The 26,369-nt window shown below is 42.4% G+C and overlaps 1 protein-coding gene across 1 annotated transcript in view; it reads left to right on the forward strand.

The window, feature by feature from the left end:
* Window positions 1–813: 813 nt before the first annotated feature.
* The window catches only part of PLD5 (phospholipase D family member 5), a 138,161-nt gene continuing 112,605 nt past the window's right edge, over window positions 814–26,369 (forward strand). The window contains 1 exon segment of the mRNA XM_042441404.1: window positions 814–1,066. Within this exon segment, the coding sequence (XP_042297338.1) occupies window positions 854–1,066 (213 nt within the window). The 5' untranslated portion in view covers window positions 814–853.

The following is a 26,369-nucleotide window of genomic DNA, read 5'->3' on the forward strand; positions in this document are numbered from 1 at the left end:
AAGGCCACCAAGGGCCACAAACAAGCGATGGACTCTCTTTATCCGTCCCAGCAGCTCAGGCACCTTCCCTTCTTGTCTGTGAGGGAAGCCCCTCCTGACAGTGGAGACCCAGCAGGGGAGAGTTGGGGGGACGGAGAACTTTTCTTTTCCATCCTTCCTTTCCTTTCTTCCTTGGGGAAGCCCTGGGCGGGGGCTGAGGGGAGGCGGGGGCGAGGCGGGGGCGTTGAGGGTGTTGTGACTCTGAGGCAGCCCTTCCACTGCACCAACCTGCAGCCAGTGGCTGAGGCAGAGGCGGCGGTGGCGGTGGCGGCATCCCCTCGCCTTCCTCCTGCTGCTGCTGCTGCCGCCCTCCCGGGGTCCTCCTCTTCCTCCTCCTCCTCCTCCTCCTCCAAGGGACCCCGTTGTTGTTGCTGCTGCTGCGGAGAGAGGGGCTGCTAGAGTAGAGAGTGCCGCAAGGAGCCGCTTTCGGGCGGACTGCAGCGCGGCGGAGGCAACAAGCTCCCTTCCCCTCCTTTCCCTGCGCCTGGCCCTTGGGCCCCGGGCCCCTCCTGGGTCCCCTCACATCCCTCAGGCCCCGGGGAGCCCCCTCCCAACCCTCGCCCTTTGTTCTCCTCTCCACGCCCGACAGCCCGCCTTTTCTTCTCCCTCCCCCCCCTCTCTTTCTTTCTTTTTCCCTCCCTTCTATCCTGCCTCCCCTTTTTCTCTTCTTTCATTCTTCCCTTCCCTTCTATCTTTCCTTCCTTCCTTCTCTTTTCTCTTCCTTCCTTCTTTCCCTTCCTTCTCTCCCTTTCCCTCCCTCCCTCCCTCCTTCCCTTCCGGGCCTTGCTTCGGGGGGGGGGGTCATGCCAGGGGGATGGAGGGCCGGGCGGAGTGGCTGGGGGCCCCGCCGGTGCCTTCCCGCCGGAGCGAGGCGGGCTTCGAGCAGCTGCGCCTGAAGAGGAGCGGCCCGAGCAGCCGGGAGCCCTCGCCCGCCCTCACCCGCCTGGGCTCCGGCTTCTACTCCGCCGTCAAGCAGCAGGACTACAGCGCCAGCGTCTGGCTCCGCAGGAAGGACAAGTTGGAGCACGTAAGAAGGCAGCCCTCGCCTCTGCTCTCGCTCTCTTTTGGCTTTAACGCTGCTCGAACTCTTCTTTGGATCTTTGCTATGGAATTCTGGGAGTTGGAGTTTGCCCACAACAAACTCCAACTCCCAGAATTCCATAGCAAAGAGCCAAAGAAGAGTTCGAGCAGTGCCAAACCAGTAACAAACTGCCTGGTTCTTGCATAATTTCTATCACAAAGAAGTGGGATGAATTAAAGCATCCTAGGTTAATATAGTCCATAGCTATTTGTTCTTCATCCCTCTGCCATCCCAGATGCAAAGTTTGCTGCATGCTCCTCCTGAGAAGGAGCATGCCTTGAGTTTGATGATGCAGTCGGCTTGCTTTACAAAGGTGGCGACATGACTCTCTACCAGAGAACACAATGGTGCTTTGTATGTAAAAGACCGTAGGGAGAAACAAACCGACATAGGAGCCATAGGGACCAAAGGCTATAGGAACAAACCAACTTAACATGAATTAGCTTCTCAAAGGAAATTGCCGCCTCCAAACATAGTGTCTCTTCTGCACACACATGATGGGCACATTGCTAGGAAAGGAGCCTGTGCCAAATGATGTAATCCAAAAGATACCTCAGTGCAATAGCTGAAAGAAGTGTTACATTCCGTCTATACATTCCTATAAAATACTGTTTATCTCACTAAATAAGAGAGTGTGTGTCAATACGGCTAAATTGTGGCTCGCAGTTGCAGGAAAGTATAATATGGTAAAGATCAATCAGCCGTGGGAAATGACCATCTTGAAATGGTATTGTAGAAATAATGGTCCCTGAGTTCCTTTTTCAGCACAAGGGGACCTTGATTCAACAAGGCTTCCTAATAAAGCAAAGGAAAGGCTAGTAGCTTTACTTTAATAGGCCTGAAGGTCCCTATCTGTCCACAGTGTTGCCTTTTGTTACAAAGTACCTTGGACTGAGATTGTTATTTGTTAATCTCAGCATGACCCCAAAGTAGCCAAAAGTACCGAGAAGAAACCTATTGCCACATAACGCAGCGTATTATGGATTTATTTTTATGTACTTTGGATCTGTGATCTGCTGTAGGTCCAGGAGCAACTTTTATAAAACACTTTCTGAAGGTATAGCTATGTTTGTCTGTTGCAGGAAAGTCAACAAAAGAGCCTTCTGTCACTTAAAAGACTAACTCATTTTATTCTGGCATAAGCTTTTGTGAACTACCTCCCACTTCATAGTCCACCCAAGCTTATGCCATAATAAAATTAGTTATTAAGTTGCTTCAAATGTAGCCTTTAAGATGCCACAAATGTCAGTCTTGTCTCTGTAAAACAAACTCGTTGAAACAAAATTATGGCACGCATATAAACATATATATCTATGTGGAACATAAGATCCAGTGACAAGCAGTGCCTCTGGCAGATAATCAGCCATGGGTTTGGATGATAGGTTACTGCTTAAAAACAAAGATAAAAGATAAATGAATAATTTTCTTATATAGGTGACACACACACACACACATATACAGGTGGCACACCATATCCCATTAAACTAATGCAAGTAATTATACATAGGTTTGGTATATGAACATGGATTTGAATGACTACTATCAACTGAGTAAAATGGCACTGACTTGCAGCCCTCTCCTGGTATAGATGTATACGTATGCAGGAGAACTTGTTCCCAAATAAGCATGCAAAGGATTGCAGCTATAGCGCAGCTCCACTTATTCTGGCTTATAGATTGAACAGAAAGGAGACTGGGCTGAAACTGGCGCATATACTGGCTTCTGCAGAAACACTATAGAAAACATTTCTGTAATCTATTCCAGACTGTGTAGCATTTATTGGAATTACACGGTAATTTATAACGGTGTGACGATCTCTAACTTTTTGTCAGGAACAAGTCTTGCTCCAATAGATATTTATCTGTAGCCAGTAGCCAGTATACATTTCCTAGACATGCATGTATGTAGCCACGTTCCACTGCTTGTCAGCTAGTGGGAAAAGGGATGTTAAGAAGGACAAACAAGCATTTTTAAAAGGTCTGCCACCGAATTCTGATTTGACAATCTGACTTGTGGGTGGAGCTAGTTCTTTATATAAGCTATTCACTGTTGTTCAGTTTGATGAGGATACCAGAAAGAGGCTAACACTATCCATTGCCTATTGAAGCATTCATTGACCTATGACAGCAGTAGAGAGGATATCATCTGAACAGAAGCCCCCCACATCATTGGTGGGAGAGGTAAGGCATCTTGGGATACTTGAAAATGTAGGAACGTGCCTTTGTATTGAGCCAGATCATTGCTCCATCTACTCTAGTTAACTATGACTGGCCGCATCTCTCTGGGATCTCAGGCAGAATTGTTTTCTAACTGTACCTGGAGATCTTGGCATTTTCTGTTGGTCTTCCACCCAAGTACCAATCGGGCTATACCCTGTCTTGCTTCGAGTGTGTTAAAGACTGGGTAGTATGTGAACAACGGGATGCCCATAATCAGATCCATAGACTGTTGTTTTTTAAAACAACCAAAAATGAAGATGGTAGCTGCACCACAGACCACTGCAGATTAGAGTCATTCCTTTTTCTTGTCACTACTTTTCCTGTCATGTTTGAAGGAGGTCAGGGAATCCTGGAAAAGATCCTGGCTCAGTAGTAGCATGGCCACAAACTGTCTGTGTTTGTGAGAAAACTGCTGAGAGTCCGTTTTTCCATGGATGTTAAACATGGATTTTGTTGGGTGTGGAAAAGATGACAAGTCTTGGTTTGAAGAGCAGGGACAAAACTTTCTGATATAGCTGTGTCATGATAAGTCCTCTATTAGGTACTGTGAGGCAGTCACCTCAGCTGGCAGATGCTGAGAGGAGCATTGGCTGAAGTGCGTTGCAGGAGAGAGAGCAGTGTGCTGTGCTGCCTGTCCTGTTGCCATCTGTGTCCCTGCCACTCAAAAAATTATTTTTTAAAAAAAACAAAACTCTAGGCTTTAATGTTTACCTATTTAGTTTTTTTTTCTTACCTGAGAATCCCCCCTCAGTTTTCCCTTTAACATTATGACAAGAAATGTTTTTCACTTAGCAAGATGTCTGAGATGTCCTCTTGCCCATAGCAAAGGAGAGATGGTAGCATAATGATACACTAGTTTTACAGTGAAAATTTATCTGTAGGGAATGATGAAACAGCATTGCCAATAAAGTGGCTGCTTGTTGTTGTTAATGGCTGACAGGTCAACTTCGACTTACAACATCATAAGAATGAGAGATCTCCAAGTCACCCTGTTGTCTACAACCCTGCTCAGGTCTTATAAACAAGGACTGTAGCTTCTCCGAATGAGTCTATCCACCTGTAGTGTGGTCTTCCCCTCTTCCTGCTACCTTGCATCTTGCCAAGCATTATTGTCTTTTCTAGCGAGTCATGTCTTCTCATGATACAGTGATTTATAGTGAAAATTTTCAGTGAAAATTTCTTAGGAAGGAAAGATGAGACAACTTTGCATACCTCTGAGCAAATAAAGAGACAACACATCACTAAAAAGGCATGCATTTATATATGTAATTTCAGAGACAGCTAGTGTGTTGTAGTAGCTTGAGTGTTACATGAAGAAGCTGGGAGACCAGAATTTGAATCCCTGCTTGTTCATGGAAATCTACTGGGTACCCTTGGAAAGTCACACTCTCTCAGCCTCAGAGGAAGGCAAAGGGAAACCTGCTCTGAACAAATCTTGTCATTTGATAAGCTTGCCTTAGGGTCACTGTAAGTTGGAAATGACTTGAAGGCCTGTAACAAATTCATAAATATAACTGCTAATTTAGAAATAATTATTAAAATTTATATAGAAACACAGCATATGTCATCATAGTGGGCAAGACTACAATCAGGTAAGTGTGAAACTCCTCAGTATGCTGTCAAGTTATTAATTTTGCATAGGAGGCTTCAAGGCCCTTGCTCTCACTTCTTATGGTCCTTTACACTTAAACGAGTGACTGCACAGCCCTTGAAATAGAGGATTTTTAGACTGTGACCTTGAAAGCAAGTTAACTTATTGCATATCTGAAACAGAAATGCAAGGGGAGCACATGATTTTGGAGTAAATTAGATCTACACAACTTGATACACCAAACTGAGCACAGCCAAATTCACTCTATAAGAGCTGGTTTACAGCTCTAAGGCAGGCAGTAGAAGAAGGAACCTATACCATTGGTTTCATTCTTTGTTTAGCTAATTGACTTAAGTTTGGTTTACAAAGCAGTGATGACACTGGGAGGGGGCGTGGAGTGTGTGGACTGCACCAGCTGACACCCCAGAGGAAGGGTGACACCTGGTTGGGGCCCCTTCTTGCTTCAGAGGATGTGCATGTGCTGGTGCTGCTGCACCCAGCCTCAGTTCCTTTTCCACTGCCCAGACAACAAGTGAGGCAGCAGGATGGATGAAGAGGCAGGGGAATCTGCCACTGCTGGCAGCTCTTACAAGATCTGCCTGAGCGATGGGAAGCCAGGGAGGGGGGAAAGGTGAGCGAGGGAACAGGCCACTGCTCCTCACCCCCCCAGCAGCCCCTCTGCACCTGGTGACACCAAGGGTAGTGACCCCACTATTACAAAGAAATGCAGATCTTGAATAGACATATAATGAGCATTCTTTCCTTGTTTTTTCTCCCCCATCCCCTTTTAGTGAAAGATAGGTCCTATTTGCCCCTTTCAACAAGATGTCATGCAAGGAGTTTTAGAATTTGCCAAGAAAGCGAGAATAAGCTATAATTTTGCTTATGTTTCATTTGTGTTTGTGTGTGTGTGTGTACAGCACTTTGGCCACATAATGGGAAGGCATGGATCACTAGAAAAAACAATTATGCTAGGAAAGGTAGGGGGTAGAAGAAAGAGAGGAAGACCACAAACCAGATGGACAGACTCAATCAGGGGGGTTATGGGCAAGGGCTTGCAGCATCTGGGCAGGGCAGTGGAGGACAGGGATTCTTGGAGATGTCTCATCCACAGGGTTGCCATGAGTTGGAACCAGCTTGAGGATAGCCAACAACAAAAATTCCTTTATTTCTTTACTAGTAGTCATGATTCACAATGAATTCATATTTGGTTTAATATGATTTTGCAGTTAATGGATAAGGAAATGAATAAATCAGCTTTGGGAGATTGAGGCCCGTTACAGACGGGCCTTAAAGTACATGCTGAGCACGTACTAGGGTTAGGAAGCGGCAGTGCTTCCGCACCCACCCAACCCTAGTACGTGCTCAGCACGTACAAAATGGCGCCAGCTGATCCACACGGCCGCCGCCATGACTACGTCATGACCATGCCGCCTCCAAATGAGGCGGCACGGTTGTTATGTAGTGGGGCCATGCAAGGGCGCTTAGTGCGCCCTTTCCGCGGCCCTGGAAGGAGCTCCGTTTCGGAACTCCTTCCAGGTTTGCGTCGCTGGGCGCAGCCTTTAGATGGCTATGCCCAGTGACGCAGAGGAGAAAGGGGCCAAGTGGCCCCTTTCTCCTCCTCCTCGCCGCTGTGGGGTGTCCTTGGGGCTTGAAGCCCCAAGAACACCCCTTTCCAGGCCGCGGGGAAGTGGCCTTTTGCCCCTTCCTCGCAGCCTGAAAAGCGGCAGATTGGGGCCTCAGCGGCTTCCGCTCTGGCTGCTGAGGCTCCAATCCAGCGAGGAAAGGGGCGGGTGCAGGCCGCCGCTTTTCGGCAGTCTGTAACGTGCCTTAGTTTTTTGGGTTTTTTTAAAAAAAAAGAAATGACTTTTGTAATTCTTCTTATGCATCCTAAAGTATTTGTGGATTAGCGAGGGCACTGTGATGCAATTTCCTCGAAACAAATACCAAGCTGGTTGCAGTGTGAGAGGAAATCAGTGTCTGTCTCAGAATAAAATGGGTCAGTGTACTGGTGCCTAAGAGAAAGGAAGTAGAAACTCTTACTTTGCGGATCAGTTTGGCTGCTTGGGAACTATGGAAAAGAGGAGCGCAAAACTCCCTTGGTTAGCACTGTAGGAACTGAAGCAGAAGTGTTGGCAAGAAGATGGAAAATATTTATGAATTCTTATGTATAGTTACTGAATATGAATAATAGAATATGTCTTTATATACTTATGAATATATAGTTCATTGTGCATATACTGCACAATCCGTATTGCTGTTTGTCCATGATTTACCAGAAGAAGGTTTAACATCTGAATCTTCTTCTTGACTTAAATGTTTAAGCTCCCCTTGTGTTCTGCAATTACAATTAACTTATGAATTGAAATATTCAAATACAAACACTTGATTTATGTTGCTGATATTTTTAGTCTTAAACAAGTGGTTACATGATAAAGATCTTTAATGCTAGAGTTTTAATATGTGAGATTAAGAAACATTAATGTGAGAAATCTGATTTATGTCTGATAGGTTATAGTTATTTATGAAGAATGTCTCTTTTTATGGGCAAAGAAAGCTTTCACTAATATTTCCCTTCCCCTGATGGGTGAGAAAGTGAGTTTACCCTGTTTAGTTGCTGGAAATATGTACTGTCAAATTGGATAGTGACCCTATCAATGAGAGACCTCCAAAACATCCTGCTCCACTCTGCTGAGGTCTTGCAAACTCAGGGCTGTGGCTTTCCTGTCACTCCAATTCTAATGGGATCTTCTTCTTTTCCTACTTCCTACCATTTTACCAAGCATTACCATTATGTTGTTTCTAAGTCAAAGAGATATCTGTAAGTCTTGCAATTATTGTTTAGTGGAATTCTTGTGCTGTACTTCCATTTGCCTCTCTTTCTCATGCTCTACCAACCTTTATTTTACTCATGCAACTTACAGTGTGACTATACAATATCAGAGGAAGAGACTGATGGACAAATCCTTGAAGCTGTTGCTTACTTATGTAATTTTATTTCCCTCTGTAAAAGTTGTTTTTGGATTGCAATATAAATTCTGTCAAGCCCAGACAATATCTAGATAGGAGAGAAAAGGTTGGTCAAAAGACCTCCATGGCTGATGGACCTGACAACCTGAAAGTCTCAGAAAAGCAAAATAAATGATAAAGATCTTCAATCAGCAAAATGCATAAATCATTAAACCTTTTGCAGCAGGTTTTGTGCTGTGAAGACATGACTGGAATTATTTGTGAGTCAAACTGAGTAACAGAACTTTTCAGCTGAATATAAATGGTTTTTTCCAACCCTGTATATATTAAATGGAAATCTGGACTAGAGACAGAAAATCAACAGTATTACAACAAGAGATACTGCATCTTGCATCAGTTAGGGTAAAATTACCCTTGCTTTATGGAGGAACTGACTGTGACATAATTGTAATGTGTTTCTTCAAATTACTTCATATGTTAGTAGGTGTAGTTTTTGATTGCTAAGAAAGGAGGTGGCCAAGTGTCAGAATGCTCCTTTTGACACTTGATTAAATCATCTAGAGACTGGTTATCCCAAGACATGTACTGCTGCTTGGTCTACTGCTATATTAACTGGGCCCAGAGTTCTCAAGTGTCATCTCCAGAGACATATACAAACTTGTAAACCTTCTGAAATACACATGTATGAATGATCTCTTGCCCATGGCAATAGAACATCTTAGCAGTAGCTTATCTTTGCCTCTGTGAATCACACTTTCACCAGTTGTATTGATTATGGGAATAATTGTTTAACACAGAAGCATAAAGAATATGAGTGATCCTTCTTTGAAGAATGGCTTTTATATAAGAGGTCTGCAGTTACAAACTATACCACTTCTTACATGGTCTTAAGTAGCTCCTGTAACAAATAAAGCTATTCATACTAAGACAATTAAGCACATAATCAAAGGAATAAAGTATAAACTCATATAAACTTTAATACAGGTTTATCACAGCTGAGAAAGCTTCTGAAAAGTTGGGGTTTTTTGGCCAAGTTTTTTTAATGTATGCCCCCCCTCCCCCTTATCCTCAGCATCAGCATTGGGAGGATGGTAAAGGAAAGCTGGAGAAACATTGCTATAGTAATGCAACAAAGCTTGAGTGAGGAAGGAACAGGAGTAGCTGACATGTACCTGCTTACAATAGGCAAAATTAACAGCAGGTGCCTTTGGAATCCCTTACTGAGCATGTGTGAATAGCAAACAGAGAAAAGAGGAGAGAAGATAAGTCTTATTACTCTCTCCCCGACATGTTCTTCAAATGCATTAATCTATGTTTCACTATCAGAATGTAAATTATTATAAAAGTAGAGACTGCTGGGGGGAAAAAACCTTATTTTAATGTGATTTGGACGAAGCCTTGATATAGTCTGTAGAAGATTCCAAATGTTTTTGTTTATTCAAGGCTTACCTGACCTGGTTGTTTCATTTCACATGTGCATATCTTTAGTTTTTTAGAATGAAAAGTTTGCCTAAAACATGTTCAAGCTTCTCTGCTTTTTTGTTGCATAGGAGCCTATCCCTATTCTTTCCATGTTACTTCTGCCTTTAGTGCCAAAGTTTCCGTCAAAGAAGTAATGTCCAGGAATACATCTACTTTGTTAACTAAAGTATACCTGTGTACAAAAATTAACGTGTACTGAACCCTAGTGGTTTAAGACAAAGACTATGCAAACCAGGCCATCATTATGTATGCAGATGTCAATCTACTGTACATAGACAAGGGCACGTTACAGACCACTCCTTTGGGGCGGCCTGTAGGCGCTCCTTTCCCCGCCGGATCAGGGCCTCAGCTGCCAGAGCGACAGCCTCTGAGGCCCTGATCCACCCCTTTCCAGGCCGCGAGGAAGCAACAAAAGGCCGCTTCCCCGCGGCCTGGAAAGGGGTGTCCTTGGGGCTTCATGCCCCAAGGACACCCGATGGCAGCGGGGACCAAGAGAAAGGGGCCACTTGGCCCCTTTCTTATTTGCGTCACTGGCACAGCCGTGTAGAGGCTGCGCCAGCGACGCAAATCCTGGAAGGAGCTCCGAAACAGAGCTCCTTCCTGTGCCGCCAAAACAGCACCCCAGGCGCTGTCGCGCAGTGCGAGAACAGCACTTCCGCGCTGCCTCGTTTGGAGGCGGCGTGGTGGTGACGTAGCAATGGTGGTGCCCTTGTGTATAGGGCACCGCCATTTTGTACGGACCCAGTCCATACTAGGGTTAGAGGCATCAGGAAGTGACGCCCCTTCATAACCCTAGTACGGACTGGGTCCGTACTATAGGCGCGTCTGTAACGTGCCATAGTTTTAGTTTCTAGGGGGAACCACAAGGGTTGGGGCTAAGCAAATCTGGGGTTATAAAGCTTCTGGGAGAGAGAAGAAGGAGGAGGTGAAAGGAAAGAACAAGGGGAAGAAAAGTGTTGGGCAAAGATTCATTTCAGTCATATCTGATGCACAAAGATAGAACTGGCACAGGTGTGTGTGTCTTCAAGTCACCTGTTGACTTATGACAACCCCATGAATTTCATAGGGTTTTCTTAGGCAAGAAATACTGAGAGGTAGTTCCTTCCTCTGAAATATGGCCTATAATACCTGATATTTATTGGCAGTCTCCCTCCAAGTACTAACCAGGCCTGACCCTGCTTAGCTTTCAAGATCAGTCAGAATCTGGTGCCTTCAAGGTATTTAGGCTCCTTGGCATAAGGATACTCTCTGCAATATTTCACAAATGAAAACTGGAATACATGCTCAAGCTACATCGTAGTGCAGTCAAGAAGGCAAATGGTATTAATCAGGAAGAACAGACAAGCTAGGAGAAGCTGCAGCAGTTTGCTTTCACCTGAGTTTAAAGGGAAAGTCAAGGTTCCACCCCTCTTCTCCACTTACCCCTGCTGAGTTGAGTTGAAAATTACTTTTACATTTTGAACCCAGTTTGTAGCAGCTGAAGCAAGCTGAAGACAAAGGGGAGGAGGAGAGAGAGGCATTTTAAATGTAGCAAAAATGTTGGATGACAGAAGATTAATTGGGACTGCCTCTGCAAAATCAGGACAATCTGTGGGTGTGCAAAAATTGTGCTTATAGTTTTGGACTAGGGGTGGGTCTGAATGACACCATTATAGCAGTTTCACATTGATTTAACTGTCATGGCTCTGACATACAGAATCCTTTTGTTGTTGTTAACTGCCTTCGAGTCAATCCCAACTCATGACCACCCAGTGGATGAGACATCACCAAAACTCCCTGTCATCCACTGCTTTGATTAGGTCCTGCAAATTCATATCCATGACCTCCTTAATAGAGTCCATCCATCTAGCATGTAGCCTTCTTGTCTTTTGGTATCCCTCCACCTTTCCCTAGAATTATTGTCTTTTCCAGTGAGTCATGCCTTCTCATGACATGGCCAACGTACGACAAATAGCTACTGGGCAGCAGCAGTAGTGGAGGGTGACACTGTCAGAGGATTTCTCAAAGAAAGCAGCAGTGGCACTACAGCTAATGCCTGTTAGTTACTGCACGGAGGGAAGCACCAGTAGACCTCTTTTTGAAGACCTTTTACCACAAAATCCCTAAAATCAGACAATCCAAAATGAAACAAGAGATAGTGTCAGAAGATGAAACTCCCAGGTCTGAAGGCACACAATGAACTACTGGGGAAGAGCAGAGGACAAGTATGATTAACATTGTGGTTACTGATGCATCTGGACTCAAGCTAAAAGGACATTCAGCTGTTGACATGCTCGGAGAAGAAAGGAAAGTCCAAAGCTGCACAAAACATAATATAGGAACATGGAAGATAAGAAGCATGAATCAGAGGAAGCTAGGTATAGTAAAACAAGAAATGGAACTTTTAAACTTTGCAGTATTTGGGATGAATGAGCTAAAATGGGCAAGAATGGGACATTCTGAGTCATATGTAAAATAATGTTTTTATCAGGAATTGCAAATCTAAGAAGAAATGGAGTGGCATTAATAGTGATGAAAAAAGGTAGTAAAAGCAAGCAAAGGACATAATCCAAAGTATGACCAAATAATATTTTAAAAAATACTCCAGGGAAAACCCATCAATATAACCATAATGCAAGTTTAAGTTCCAGCTACAGAATGAGAGGAATGAATTAGAAAAAAAAACCTCCTTTGAATATTCCTTCCCTAAGAAAACCCTATGAAATTCATGGGGCTGATATAAGTCGAGAGGTAACTTGAAGGCTCATACACAGAGGAAAAGGAAGAAGAAGAAGAAACTGAAAGATTGTGTGCTGGACTCCAGGATGAAATTGTTCTTACACCAAAACAGGACATGTTAATCATAGGTGATTGGAATGCAAAAGTAAGAAACAGAGCAGAACCAAAGATTTTAGAAAAATTTGGACTGTAATCAAGAAATGAAGCAGGAGACTGACTGATGGAGGGGCTCTACATACCATCTTGAAGGGGTGGCCTGCAGCTGCTCCTTTTGTTCCGGATCGGGGCTGCAACAACCTCACGCTATGGCCCTGATCTGGCCTGTTGAGGGCACAAAAAGGAGCCGTAAAAAACGTCAGTGTGGCTATATGACACCCCTTCTGTACTGCATCATGTGGATGCAGTGCCAGAGGTGTGCCATGATGCTGTGCTCCATCTGGAGTGGCGTGTGGTGTCAGGGCACCCTGGGGGGCAGACTTGGGTATGCATCATCAGGACGCTGCACTCTGATTCTGCCCCCAGACTAGCCTTTCAGACCGGTCTGTAAAGGCCCTGAATTTTGCAAGAACAAGAGACTGCATCCACAAGATCTGAGAAGATAAATTTAAATCAGGAGTGGGGATGGTCTATGTGTCTATGATCAGTAGAGAAAGACATTACATGACCATAACCCTAAGTCAAAGTCGACTTGACGGCAGGTTACAATGACTAATGCGGAAATTTTTCCAGAATGGTCAGTGAGTATTTATAGTTATTATAAATGCAGTTCAAAGGAAAACTTTGGACTTGTAGTTCAAGTTGTTTTTGTGGAAGTGTTCAGATTTATTGAGGCCTATTGTATTTTTGAAATGGAATGATGGAAGAAACTTGGTGAAGAGAAAAGCCTGGTGTATGATTTGATTCATAGCAGGACTATCTGTCTTGAGAAGTTTCTCTTTCCCTGAACTCTGGATACTGAAATGAGTGAGAAGACAGTTAAGTGGTTACTGTAGTAAACAAACCTTAGTAGAACTATAAGGCAGTTTACCAGTTTAAAGAAGACATAAAATATGATATTCTCATGGCTAGGTGCTTTTGGTGGCCTTCATGAACTTCACATTGTCCTTGAGAAGACATTTAAAAAATCAATCTCTGAGAACAATGGAAAAGTGTCTTTCCAGGTTGCTGTCCCTCAGCATGTCCTTCATCAGTTCAGAAGTTGTGGGGAGAAGAAAAAGGATGAATTAGAAACCACCAGCGAAATGCATGTGAGGCTGGATAGAGATGCCTGTGGATCCAAACCAGACTACATCTCATTACCAAGTCCCTTCCCTTCCGTTCATTTTCCTTAAGCTTCAGTTTAACAGATTTTTTTGCTTATTCGGGGGCTATAGGGATCCTTATTAGCGTATTTGTCTTACTTTTGAGCAAAGGGATCTCTTGCTTTGAACTTGTTTTTGAAGCTGCTCCTGGCTATTTCACTTGCACTAGCCTTTTGAGCATTTCAATTCTTGCTTTATAAACATTTTTGGACAGATACAGCTTTTGCAGTTTCTTACAATATAGTTTATTAATTTTTTTGGTTTTACTTCTTTAGTTCTTTGAGAACCAAACTTCATTTGTAAAAACATTTGTTTCTCTATTTTTATGCGAAAAGTTTTCCCCTTATAGTTCCCAACCTGTGGGTCGGGACCCCTTTGGGGGTCGAATGACTCTTTCATGGGGGTTGCCTAAGACCATTCGAAAACACCTATTTAATTACAGTTATGAAGTAGCAATAAAAATAATTTCATGGGTTTGGGTCACCACAACATGAGGAACTGTATTAAAGGGTCATGGCATTAGGAAGGTTTGGAACCACCGCCTTATAGAGTCTCATAGATTCTATAGACAGTAGTACATTCCAGATTAGTATTCCTCAACTTTCCTGTGTACCTAAAGGAGCCTATTTCTTTTGCTTGGTATGGGATAAGTAGCTACAATTTTTCTTTGTGTACATGTGCACACACCTTCACAGACTTCCTTTATTTTTAAAATTGAGTGACTATGGCGCTTTACAGACCACCCAAAAAGGGCAGTCTGCCAGCGCTGCTGGTTGCTGCGTCCAGGAACCGCAGTGGACAAACCGTGCGATTCCCGGACGCAACAAAAAAGAAGCCTAAAAATGGGGCTTCTTCTTGCAGCACGGAAATGGCACTGCAAGTCACTAATGGTGCACTCATGGCACCATTTCCACCATGTGATGTGCGGACACTAGGCATCTGCGACGTCAAGATGGTGGCGCCCGTGTAGAACGGGCGCCACCATTTTGTACGTGCCCAGCGCATACTAGGGTTAGGGGCGTTCGGAAATGACGCCCTTTTCTAACCCTAGTATGTGCCGATCACATGCTTTACACGCATCTGTAACATGCCTATATAACTTAATAAATAATTAACTGAACTTTGACCATGCTGAATAGCTGGAAGTTCTAGGTGGATGCAATATATGAATTAACATATATCTGGTTTATTGGTATATTCACTTGGCTGCAGTCCTATATATACCTACCTGATTGTATGCCACAGTGAACTTAAAGGGACTTACTTGTAAGTAAATGTGTACAGGTTTACGATGTTAAAAGTAGGATCAGTTCTCCTATGAACCAATAATCAGCAGGCTTCTATTGAGAATTCAGAAGTTTTTAAAGATAAATGTTTGAGTCTTCCTTGGTTGGTGGTGAACAAAATACAGGGTTATTCAAAAAATTTGGTGCAAATGTAAAGCATGGTCAACAGTAAGAGATTTGGGGAGTTCAGCAAACAGCCTTTGGCATAGCCCAAGTCTTCCCAACAAGAACTAATTTGGGTTTACACCATTCTTTTTAAACTGCCCTGTATTAGGAAGATTTTTTGTTTTATGGATAATATTATCTATTATATTTTATGGTTCGTTAATAACAATAACAATATTTATTTGTATCCCACTTCTCCAAAAAGATCAAAGCGGCTAACAATAAAACATCCATAAAACACATTAAGCATACAATAAATGTCTCATTGTTCATTGTATCCCAACCCCTCCCAACCTGTCCACCCACAATAAAATACAATTAAATTATTAACAATTGTTAAAATAATTAGTAAAAGTAGGGCAGAGGCAGTGCGCGGTTGCTAAATAATTAGTTAAATTGATAGGAGGTTGTTGAAATGTTAAACTGGGAAGGGCTGCCTGAAGAGATACGTCTTGATTGCCTTTCTAAAGCTTTCAAGACTGGTGATATATATCAGATCTCCTCCGGCAGGCTATTCCATATCTTGGGAGTGGCCGAGGAAAAGGTTTTCTGAGTAACTCCAGCCAGCCTAGTTTTAGAGAACCTCAATGTGTGGGGCAGATTATATGGGAGAAGGCGATCCCGTAAGTAAGCTGGACCCAGGTCATGAAGGGCTTTAAAGGTTATAACCAACACCTTGTACTGTGCCCAGGAATTAATAGGCAGCCAGTGAAGAGACTTTAATATAGGTGTAATATGGTCGCCTCTATATCTTCCAGCAATACATTGCAAACCAAAGTGGAATCAGATGGTAAAGGACAATATAAAAACCTCTTTTAAATAAATAAGTGACTTGAGTGTACCAACAAATGCTTTTGTGCAACGGTGGTAGGGAGAAAGCACAAGAAAAAACCTCAGGTGTACCCTGCGGGAGACACTACCCTGTACAGATCTTTCACTGGAAAGAGGATGGTAGTGGAAAAGAAGGGGCACAGAAAGCTAGGAAAATATATTGTTAACATGAGCTAGTTACACTTATTTAGCCTAGACTGCTGTACAGTTTGTGCGGATAAAATGAGCAAGGTGAATAATATATGTTTGCCCTAAGTTAGAGGGCAAGATATAAACGCAATAAAATTCACAATAAAATGGATTTGAAGTTGATTCCACAGAATAAACCTTATCTGTTGGCTGTCCTATACAGTTGTCCCTCCTTTTGCACGGACTTTGGATTCGCGTCCCTCGCTTACTCACGAAGGGCAAATGGAGGGACTTAAAATGGGGTGTGTACCCATGGCGTGCACTTGCAGGGGCCTGCAAGGGCACATCTCTATTTAAACCAATAGGGCTTGAATATCAGCGGATGTTTGTTTTTGCAGGGAGGGGTTACTGCACTTCTTTTTTTTGCAGAACGGATCCCCTGAAAAAACAGAGGGGTTACTGCACTTCTTTTTCCATCAGCAGCTCCTAAACTCTGGGTGTCTACAGTATCTGTGTTCATTCAACACAGATACTGTAGTATTTTTATGTGTTCCATTAAAAAGAAGAAAAGTTGAGCCATTGCAGTGTGTCCACTCTTCTCCTACTTGACAAAATATGATTGTATACATTGGAGCAGCCACAAAGGAATAAAAGAAGAGAACTTGAAAATATTGTGAGTTGCAAGCCTTGGGTTGAGAGGCATACAAATATGCTCTCAAAATTTCTAGTTTTTCCTAGTAAGAATTGTTTAACCCTTGTTTTATTAATTAATTAATATTATTTATGTATCCTGTTTCCACTAAAATTGGGATTCAAAGCAGCTCAAAACGTAGAAGAACAAGACAATTAAGAACACTGAAAAAGAGAACACACAAATATAATAAAACTATTTGCAGCATTAAAAGCAGTCACACTTTAATAAAATAATAAATTTTAAAGAAACAATTTAAAATATTAAACAAGCTGTTTTTAAATTATTTTTGAATGTTATTAAAGGGGAGAGGTGGGTGGTATGTCAGGAAGATACTATATAATCCCTATAGGTGCAGCCTACAAGACACAAAAACCAATATAATATACTTAGCTGTCAAGACTTGCCTTCAGAGAGCTCTTCATAAATTGACATTAGTCAATACTAGACTCACTGAGATTTCCAAGAGGTCCAGTCCAAGATAAACCCTCTGTTCAAATTTTGCAAATCCCCGCTACCTGTAGCTGTAGACTGGAACTGAGATGGGGCTCTGCGGTACCATTTCTCATTGTTCTCAGCAAGGTGTAGCCAATCCTGCACAAAGGTTTGCCAAAAGAAAGGGCAACAAAGATCCTCACATACCTTCCTGAAGACTTAGTGGCTCTTAGCATTTAAGAGTAGAAAACTGTTACCATGTCACCAAAAGTACAACTTCTTTGGATTTGTTCAATGTTTTCCATGTCAGAGGTTAGTATGTCAACCATGTCAGAGGGTGGAGGGCATGCCATTGTACTAGGATATATACATTCTGTCTAATATGGGAAGGCAGCCCCACAATATCCATCAAACTAAAGTCCTTTCAACAAATGTGCAGATTTGTCACGAAGAAACCTATAAGTGGAAACAAATATGAGATGGAATTGCAAAATGATGAATCTGACTTGGTTCCCAAGAGTCAGCTTATTTCCCAAGGGTTAAAACAAATGGTCCTACTTTGGGAAAATATAATGCTTCTGTTCTTCAAAATGGTGAAGGGCCACCATTAACAGTTTTGGTCCAGCTCCTTACCTGGAACCACTGGTGACACAAGTCTTTTTGAAACTGCTGTGGTCAATATCTAGACCAGTCTCTCAGGCCTAATTTAAATGCATTGTATAGTTTGAATGCTGAGTAAGAAGGACTCTAGGAGACCAGGATTTGAATTCCCACACAGACATGGAAGCCTGCTGGGTGACGTTGGGCAATTCATTGCTTCAGATGGAAGCAATGGCAAACCTCCTTGGCATAAATCTTACCAAGAAAATGCTATGATAGGATCACCATAAGTTGGAGCTGACTTGAAAGTACACAAAAACCTGCTACAGTAACCTTCAGCAAACTGCTTCTGTATGATTGACCAATACTCTGTGTTTTGGTGGTAATGAATAAAAGGATTAGCGATGTGTGATGTTTGGCACGTGGTTACTTCCTGTACCAGCAGCTGTAGTGGTGATAAAAAGGTAGTATAGCAAATAATGATGGGATAGAGGTAACCAGCATGTATTATAAAGAAGTGTAGTAAAGGAGTACGAAAGAGTAGGGGGGCACATTACCTTTCCAGGACCAGGAAACCCTGGAGGGCTTTGCCTGCTGTTGTAAACAATTTTTTTTGTCCCCAAACACCCTCTATGGAGCATAGGGGCATGTCTGGAGTCTTACTTGGTCCTCATAGGGTATTTTGGGATATTTTAAGGTCCACATTTCTTTCAGAATAATTTCATAAAATGCTTTTACAGTTAAAACAAACTGTCTCCCCCTCCCTCTTCTCCCTTGTTCTTTTTCCACTTTGCCTGCTGCACTGGTTTAATGACTCAATAATAAGTGGCTGAAGGATAGAAGGATTGTCTTCATCCTGCCAAAGCGATGTATGAAATTGTCTACATTGTTCACAGGCTGCATATTTTCTTGGTTTTCATGTTTTATTCTCTTTTAATTGGAAATGAGCACCTGTTCCTATATTACTTAAGCTAGCAGTCACAAACAAATAGCAGATGCACTGTTTCCTCTTGGGATGAATAAATTATGTGAACAAGTAGAGGGAAAAATCATGTGTGGCTGGCTACACAGATATGCTTTTTAGTGGGTGATACAAAAGACAAAGCCTTTGCTGTTTCTGTTGTTTTCATATGGTTAATAACCTGAAGAGAAGAAAGCTTTGGAATACACAATAAAAATCTATAGAAAAAATGCTGCTGCAATAGCCTTATAACATACTAGATCTCCTCCTGCAGCTGTAGATCATAAACAGAAGACTGCAGCATTTGGGCAAACCAGATCTAGAGCAGCATGACTAAGGTTGTGAACTATACTGACTTCACATCATCACTGATAACATTTCCCACAGCTTTTAAATCGTACATGAAGCAATTGTAGCCTTCTCTCCCCCCCAAAATTTGATTAAGGCTGCAGTGTTCAAAAATGGGTGCTTGAACTGTGCCATTTTCCTTGTCTGGATTTCCTACCTAGCTCTTATTTGTCACCAGTGGAGTGGAGGGATGGCAACAGCAGTTTGAACCAAGAAAAAAGACACCAGAGGGGCTTTAAACATTTATTCAACATCAACAATTTGAACTGTGATGTGGGGCTGGCATAGCTGTATTTAACAATTGAAACCTGACTACACATCTGATTAAGATCTCCTTATGTGACCTCTGTTTTGAGATTGTCAATAAGGGCAGTTCACCCCCACCTTGAATTTTTTTTTGTCCCCTCAAGACAACTTTGGAGTTGTTACATTTCAAAGCTCTGCAGAGGACTAGTATGGGAAAGATTCAGGATCCTATGTTACATATACAGTTGGCTCTCTGTTTTTGCAGGGGATCTGTTCCGACCCCCCCCCCCCCAAAGGGAACTCACACTTATTCAAACCCCATAGGCTTGAATGGAGCTTGCCCCTGTGTGTGCAGCAAGGAGGTCTCCCCTCTGCATATATTCAAGACGCACGCATTAGGAGGGGCAACTGTAATCCGCTACAGATTGCATTTTTTAAAAAGTTCTTTTCAGTAAAAATAAATACAGTACGTGTTTTAAATAAAAAGAAAGGTATGCTTTACATTTATAATTTTATTCATACTATAATTATATATAAAATTTATTCAAGTTTTAAAAAAATCTGTAATTTCAGACTATAATTTACTTAATTGTGTTAGTTATGTGATCAGACTTTATTGACTAGTAGGATAACATCTCATTTATTTACTGTGCTGGTCATCAGTTAGTTGTGTCATATGTTTTGTTTATAGTATATTTTCCCCTTCCACCTTTGAGCATCATAATTGAAAGTGCTATCATCATGATTGTTTGGTCTGTAGCCAATACTTTTAGTATGCTGCTTAAATGTGTAGCCTCAAAAGATCCATTTTATAATTAGTTGTGAAGCAATAAATTTGGACTGTATAGGCTGAAGCAAAATAATTTTATACTGTTTTGGAAGAAATGATGGATTGAAAGAGTACCAGAATATAAGGAATTGATCTCAGATCAACTTGCTGCAAGTTGAAGAGCTGGAAAGCTTTATAATACATAATGTGAAATACAAGTATAAAATCACAAAATCATAGAACCATGGCATTGGAAGGGTCCCTGTAGGCCATCAAATACAACTCCCAGCTCAATGGGAAATCCAGGTAAAGCATCCACCGAAGGTAGCTGCTCAGCCTCTTTTTGAAGATGTCCAGAGAAGGAGACCTGACCACTTCTCCAGATGAGGAAATAACCTCATGTGACAAATATCATACATGGTTAATCCTTTTATTCATTACCACCAAAACACAGAGACTTGGTCAATCATGCAGAAGCAATTTTCTGAAGGTTACTGTAGCATGGTGTTATGTACTTTCAAGTCAGCTTCAACTTATGGTGATCCTATCATAGCATTTTCTTGGTAAGATTTATGCCAAGGAGGCTTGCTATTTCTTCCCTCTGAAGCTGAGATAGTTTGACTTGCCCAAAGTCACCCTTTAATTTTATCCAGATGCTCTCAACTTGGCTTCCAGAATTGATGTCCTGGTTCTCTTCACTGGTGTAAATGTCCCTGACATATAAGGCTATTCCCCGTCCTTTCTTGTTTGGCCCATTTCTCTTAAAAAAGTCATACCCCACTATTACAACATTCCAATCATGAAACTCATCCCACTAGGTTTCAGTGATGCCTATTATACCATATTTGCTTTGTTGTGCTAGGAGTTCAAGTTCATCTTGCTTCTTTTCTATGCTCTGTGCATTAGTGTAGAGACATCCAAGACCATGTGTCCCTTTTACTTGCTGCCTGTGCAAGTTTTTTTTGCCTCCCACAGTTGGGTCCTTGCACTGTTTTCCTTGTTCCCTGTATGGCAGTTTGACCATTTTCTCCACAAGGACGTAGCCAGGATTTTGGGAAGGGGGGGGGGGTCAAGACTAAGTGCCACCATTTTGAGAGGCTAAGAGCCCCCCCCCCAAGACACAAAAAGAGGGTCGAGCATTTACCCACGACACCTCGATGGCACCACTTTAACTTCCGTTATGGCTTCGTGCTATGGAATCTTGGGATCTGTAGTTTTGAGGACCTGTTGAGTCATCTGTCAGGTTCCACAACAAACTACAAATCCCAGCATTTCACAACATGGAGCCAAGGGCAGTTAAAGTGGCCAGTTGGATTATTTTTTCAGTGCAGATGCAAACTGAGTCCTTCCTCTGAAGGTGTTTACATCAGATAAATTCAGCTCGATAAAGCAAAGTGCAGCTGCTCAAGCAATGAGCGGCAGCCACTCTGTTCATGCTCAGACACACTCTGCTCATGCTTTGAGACACTGTATTCCAACATCTGAGCTGAGTTACGAACCGAGGCTGCATCCACACATTTCATTCCCACTTCCAAGAGGGATTTTTAATTTTGAGATACACACACACCTTTTAATTCCAAGACCTACCTACCTACCTATCTATCTATCTATCTATCTATCATAATTTTTAATTCCAAGCCTTTCTTTTTATATTAAACAAACCCCTTTAAGAGAATCCTATTTTGGGAGAAAGGCAGGGTATAAAATCAATCAATAAAAAATTATAGTGCAATAGTCCATCAGTGCATGGCTTGCATTATAAGACTTTATACCTTTATACATTTAAAAACAATTAAAATCACAGTAGGCTCAGAGTGCTACAGAATCATGGAATCATAGAGTTAGAAGAGACCCCTAGAAGGGCCATCCAGTCCAACCCCATTCTGCCATGCAGGAACTCCCAGTCAAAGCATCCTCAACAAATTATGTAATGGAGGTGTCCATCTACATTGTAGAAAGATATACTATAGATTAATGCTATGGAAAATCACCACCTTGAGTCCGTATATTGGGAGAAAGGCGGGATATAAGAAAATAACAACAACAACAACAATATCTGGATATTGTAGTTTTGTGAGACATTTAGCCTTCTTTGTCAGAGAGCTCTGGTGGCACAAAACATACTACAAATTGCAGGATTTTCCATAGCGTTAAAGCAGTGTTGAACTGGATTATTTCTGCAATGTGCAGCCTTATTAAACTGCAGTTCCCATCAGTCTGTGGTGCTGCTGGATGATGGGGCCTGCAGTCTAGCATTGCCTGGAGCAGGGCCATAGGACTCCACAGCCACGATTCATCATCTTAGATTGATTCCATATATTAATTAATTAATCATAAAAACATAGAGTTAGAAGAGACCCCACGAAGGGCCATCCAGTCCAACCCCATTCTGCCATGCAGGAACTCTCCATCAAAGCACCCCCATTGACATGCTGAAAAAGGGCCAGCTAACTGTATTTTATTCTATTTGTCTTTTAAAAAAGAGAAAAAACAAGGCTGGAAGGAAGCCTCTTGCCTTTTTGCATCACAGACCCACCTCTTTTTTGTTGTTGCAAAAATCCAGAAATGACTGTTTTTGAAAACCTGAGTCCATTCTCAGGAGAAATATCCAGAGTAGAGCCTGAGTCTCCTTTCTCTGGACTTCCAAAACCCCAAACTGACCCTGAGAGCATCTGGTCTGACCCCCAACTCAAGGAAACTTGGAAATCCTGAAGGTTTAGATCAATTACTGAATTATTGAATTATACAAGGCATAGTGGTCTCAGGGTTTTGCTGAAGCTCAGTATGCAGAAGCACAACATTATTTTAAAAATATAGTGCATTAAATTACCTTCAGTCTATGTCTACGAGATGCATATGAAACATACATGGATCCCATCTCCCAGTATAATATCCCATTAGACATAATACTGTATATAAATATACCAAAATCTGAAAAACTCCAAAATCCAAAATACATCTAATCCTCAGCATTTTGGGTAAGGGATTATTATTATTATTGTACTATATTGCACATGGATATAACAGCTAAAAGTTAGAAGTCACCTTTTCTTTCTTTTCTTCAGTTCTCCCTGAGGGAGGAAGGGGGGGGGAGGAGGAGGAGGAGGAGGAGGAGGAGGAGTGGAAGCCGGACTCTGAAGGAAATGAAAGCGAGTCATAGGGACTCCCTCTCCCCCCCCTCTCTCTCTGTCTCTCTCCCCTTCCCTCTCTTCCTCCTCCCTCCCCCCTCCATTAAAGCCACGGAGAGGGAAAAGAGGAACTTTTGTTTTGTCTTTCCTCTGTTCCCTCGCAGTGGTTTTAATGGAGGGGAGGGGGGGAGGAAGGAGCTTGAATGCCCCCAGGGCCTGATAGGGGGGGTTCCGACCCCCCAACCCCCCCGGCTACGTCCTTGTTCTCCAGCCCTTATTCCTTCTAGAATATTGTCTCCCTCCCCCACATAACTCAGTTTAAAGCCCTTCTGATCAAATTGAGACAGTTGGCAAAAATGTTTCTGCCAACTGGCGTGAGATGCAACCTATCCTTTGCCACAAGCATCCCCTCATGGAACCACAGCCCATGATCCAAGTATCCAAATCGTTCTTGGTGGCACCATCTGCAGAGCCAGTTGTTTACAACTGCTATTTTCCTCTCCCTTCCTGGACTATGCCCTTCAACTGGCAGAAGAAATGAGATGACAACCTGTGCATCCATCTCTTTCAACTTCCTCCCCAAAGCCTCATAATCCTTTCTGATATTCTGAAGGCTGTGCCTTGCAGTATCATTGGTTCCCACATGGACCAAAAGGAAGGGGTAATGATCAGTAGGCTTGACAAGTCTTGTCAGCCTCTCTGTCACATCATGGATCTTTGCCCCACGGAGACAACACACCTCCCAAGACATCTTGTCAGGCCCACAAATCACTGCTTCTGTACCCCTCAGCAAGGAGTCTTCCTCCACCACCACACACCTCCTCCAAGGCTTAGCAGCAACTATTCCCTGTGGTTGTACTCTCAGGCTCCCCTGCTCTGTCCCTGAAGTCTGTCCATGCTGCTCTTCCTCATCATCCCTGATAAGCTTCAAATCGATTCTGTAGCTGCAAGCTCCCAAACCAATCCCTGGTTTCCCTACTTCTCTGTGTGACATTCCTCTAGCTGTTTACCTCCTGTGTATGTGAAGTGACCTTCTACCCAGCAACTTTCTCTAAGTGGTCCCTGTCCAAGACCATTTGTTCCAAACCTCTTGCTCCCTAATATGATGAAGTGTAGTTATCTGGGCCTTCAGCTGCTGGGCCTTCTCCTCCAAGAGGGATACCAACTTGCATTTGGTGCATGTGAAGTCCCTCACATCCCTAGGCAAAATGACAAACATCCCATGAGTGTTGTAGGCTATTCCCTTAGTGTCCATACTGAGAAGTCTTAAGTAATCACTGAAACAGAACTGTGGGCTTCCTCCTCAAAAAATCCCCCAGTAAACACCAACGTAAAAGGCCTCTGATGGCCTGCCCTTTTCAACAATCTCCGTCAGTGAGCTCAATCTACTGGGGTATAACTTTATAGAGATCTCCTGGCTGCTAGCTTATTTTGAAGGCAAGTTTCTGACTTACTTCCTCTGAGCAAAAACAATACAAAACAAAGTCCTTTTTTAAAAAGGAAAAAATAAATAAATAAAGGAAACAAAGTTCGCAGTTCCCCTGCTGCTTGGGTTGTGATTCAGAGAGAGGGAATAGCAAAAGTCAGCAAGTGGCACTTGAACAGCTTCTGAGTCAGCTGATTGTGGAGATGGGCTTGAAAGCAAATTTGGTAAATGGGCCCTGAATTTGGGTAATTAGAGCCAGAATCAAACATTGAACTGAAACATTTTTCTCATTGGCTGAGCAGGTGGTTAAATGTGCTCAGTAACTGGAACAGTTACCACTATTTCTGCTTGGTCTTGCATCCCACATGAGTTTACCTAGGGTTGCCAGAACACAGGATTTGGATCTGAACCTCCAGTGTTAATGAGTTTTCTCCCAGTGGGAGATGAAAGCAAGAGACTAGAGGACTGTGTGCATATCTCCACATCAACAAGTGGAGCAGCAGCTTGTAACAAATTGATAGGCATAATTGATTTGTTACCTCAATAGACTCTCCGGGGGATTTATCTATTTACTTAGCTTCCTTCTTCACTCTATTCCAACTATAGTGCCAGAACTCACCCTCTGCTCTGCATTCACATTCTACCTAGAAGCAAGTAGATTAAATGAAACATTCTTTTATCTCATCTATTTAGGTAGGTGAGAAATATAACCCCCCGCCCCCATTTTTTATATTTGGATTTCTGTCTTGATTTCCAAACTTCTTTCTGTGTTTATGTATGTGTATGTTTAAATGACTAGCTGTGTGCCACTATGGTTGGCACTTAATGCACAACACTTAACGACATTACTGGGGACTATCCCTAGCTCACAGGTTTTGGCCTAGAAACCTCAGGGTCTGAACAAAATGGGCGCTGAAGCTTTGAAGCCAGCACTCATACAATACAATACCCAAGACTTTCTTCTCCTTTGATCTGTTTGTCCTGAGACCTGTCTCTCACCTGGAAACTTGGGGAAGCAGAACTAATCCAGATACCCTGAGATCTGGCAACCCCACCTGCAAGTATTTAGACTGAAACAGTATATAAACATGAATATAGGTTTTGTTTTATTTTTAAATGCAAGTAGATATTTCAAAACATTAATAACACAGTTGAGGTACAATAAACAAAGTATAACATGACAATTCAACTCTTAAAGGCAGCCTAAATATAATTTTGAAGTAAATAAACTAACTAGTTAAAATTTTGGCTGCAGGCTTACTCTATATACTCATGTATAAGTCTAGAAATTTTAGTCAAAAAATTGACCCAAAAATCCAGGACTGACTTATCCAGTGTAAAATCCTATTTAAAAACCCATCCCATTGTCTGAGTAAAGAGTATAGTCCAACCCTGGAGCATCAAAAAGAAGCACCAACTAGTTCTACTCTCTCCACCACGGTGCCGCTTCTGGCCCCTTTGAATGCCTTGGCAGGAAAATGACAGTGGACAGCTCTTTAGCATTCCCCTCAAAGGAGCACCAAGAGTAATCAGATCTTGAAGCATCTGAATAAGACATTTGTGTATGTTTGTCAGTTTTTCTGGTTTAAAATCAGGCAAAGTTATCACATTAAAGTTAAAGACTATAATGGCTGCTAATGTAGCTGCCATTTTCTTGGCTTTGCCTTTTCATCTTTTTTTGACAAGTGTGCATTTTCTTAGCCCTTTCTGTGTCTGGTAGCTCCCCCACATACGATACAATGACCATTTACGATAGTTCTCTCCTCACCAATCCAGCTTTTAGGGTGAACACAAATTGTTATGCCTGCCAGAATTTTGTTTGTTCTTTGGCATTATTTTCCTTTGCTTTGTCCTTTACATCCTTGGTTACATGTTCCTAAGTTTGCCCTCAACTTATCCATGGACCATATCAAAAGCTTTAATTTGGGCCCAAAAACCTGAATTTGACTTATA

This window comes from Sceloporus undulatus, chromosome 1 (assembly GCF_019175285.1).
Source record: "Sceloporus undulatus isolate JIND9_A2432 ecotype Alabama chromosome 1, SceUnd_v1.1, whole genome shotgun sequence".
NCBI lineage: Eukaryota > Metazoa > Chordata > Lepidosauria > Squamata > Phrynosomatidae > Sceloporus > Sceloporus undulatus.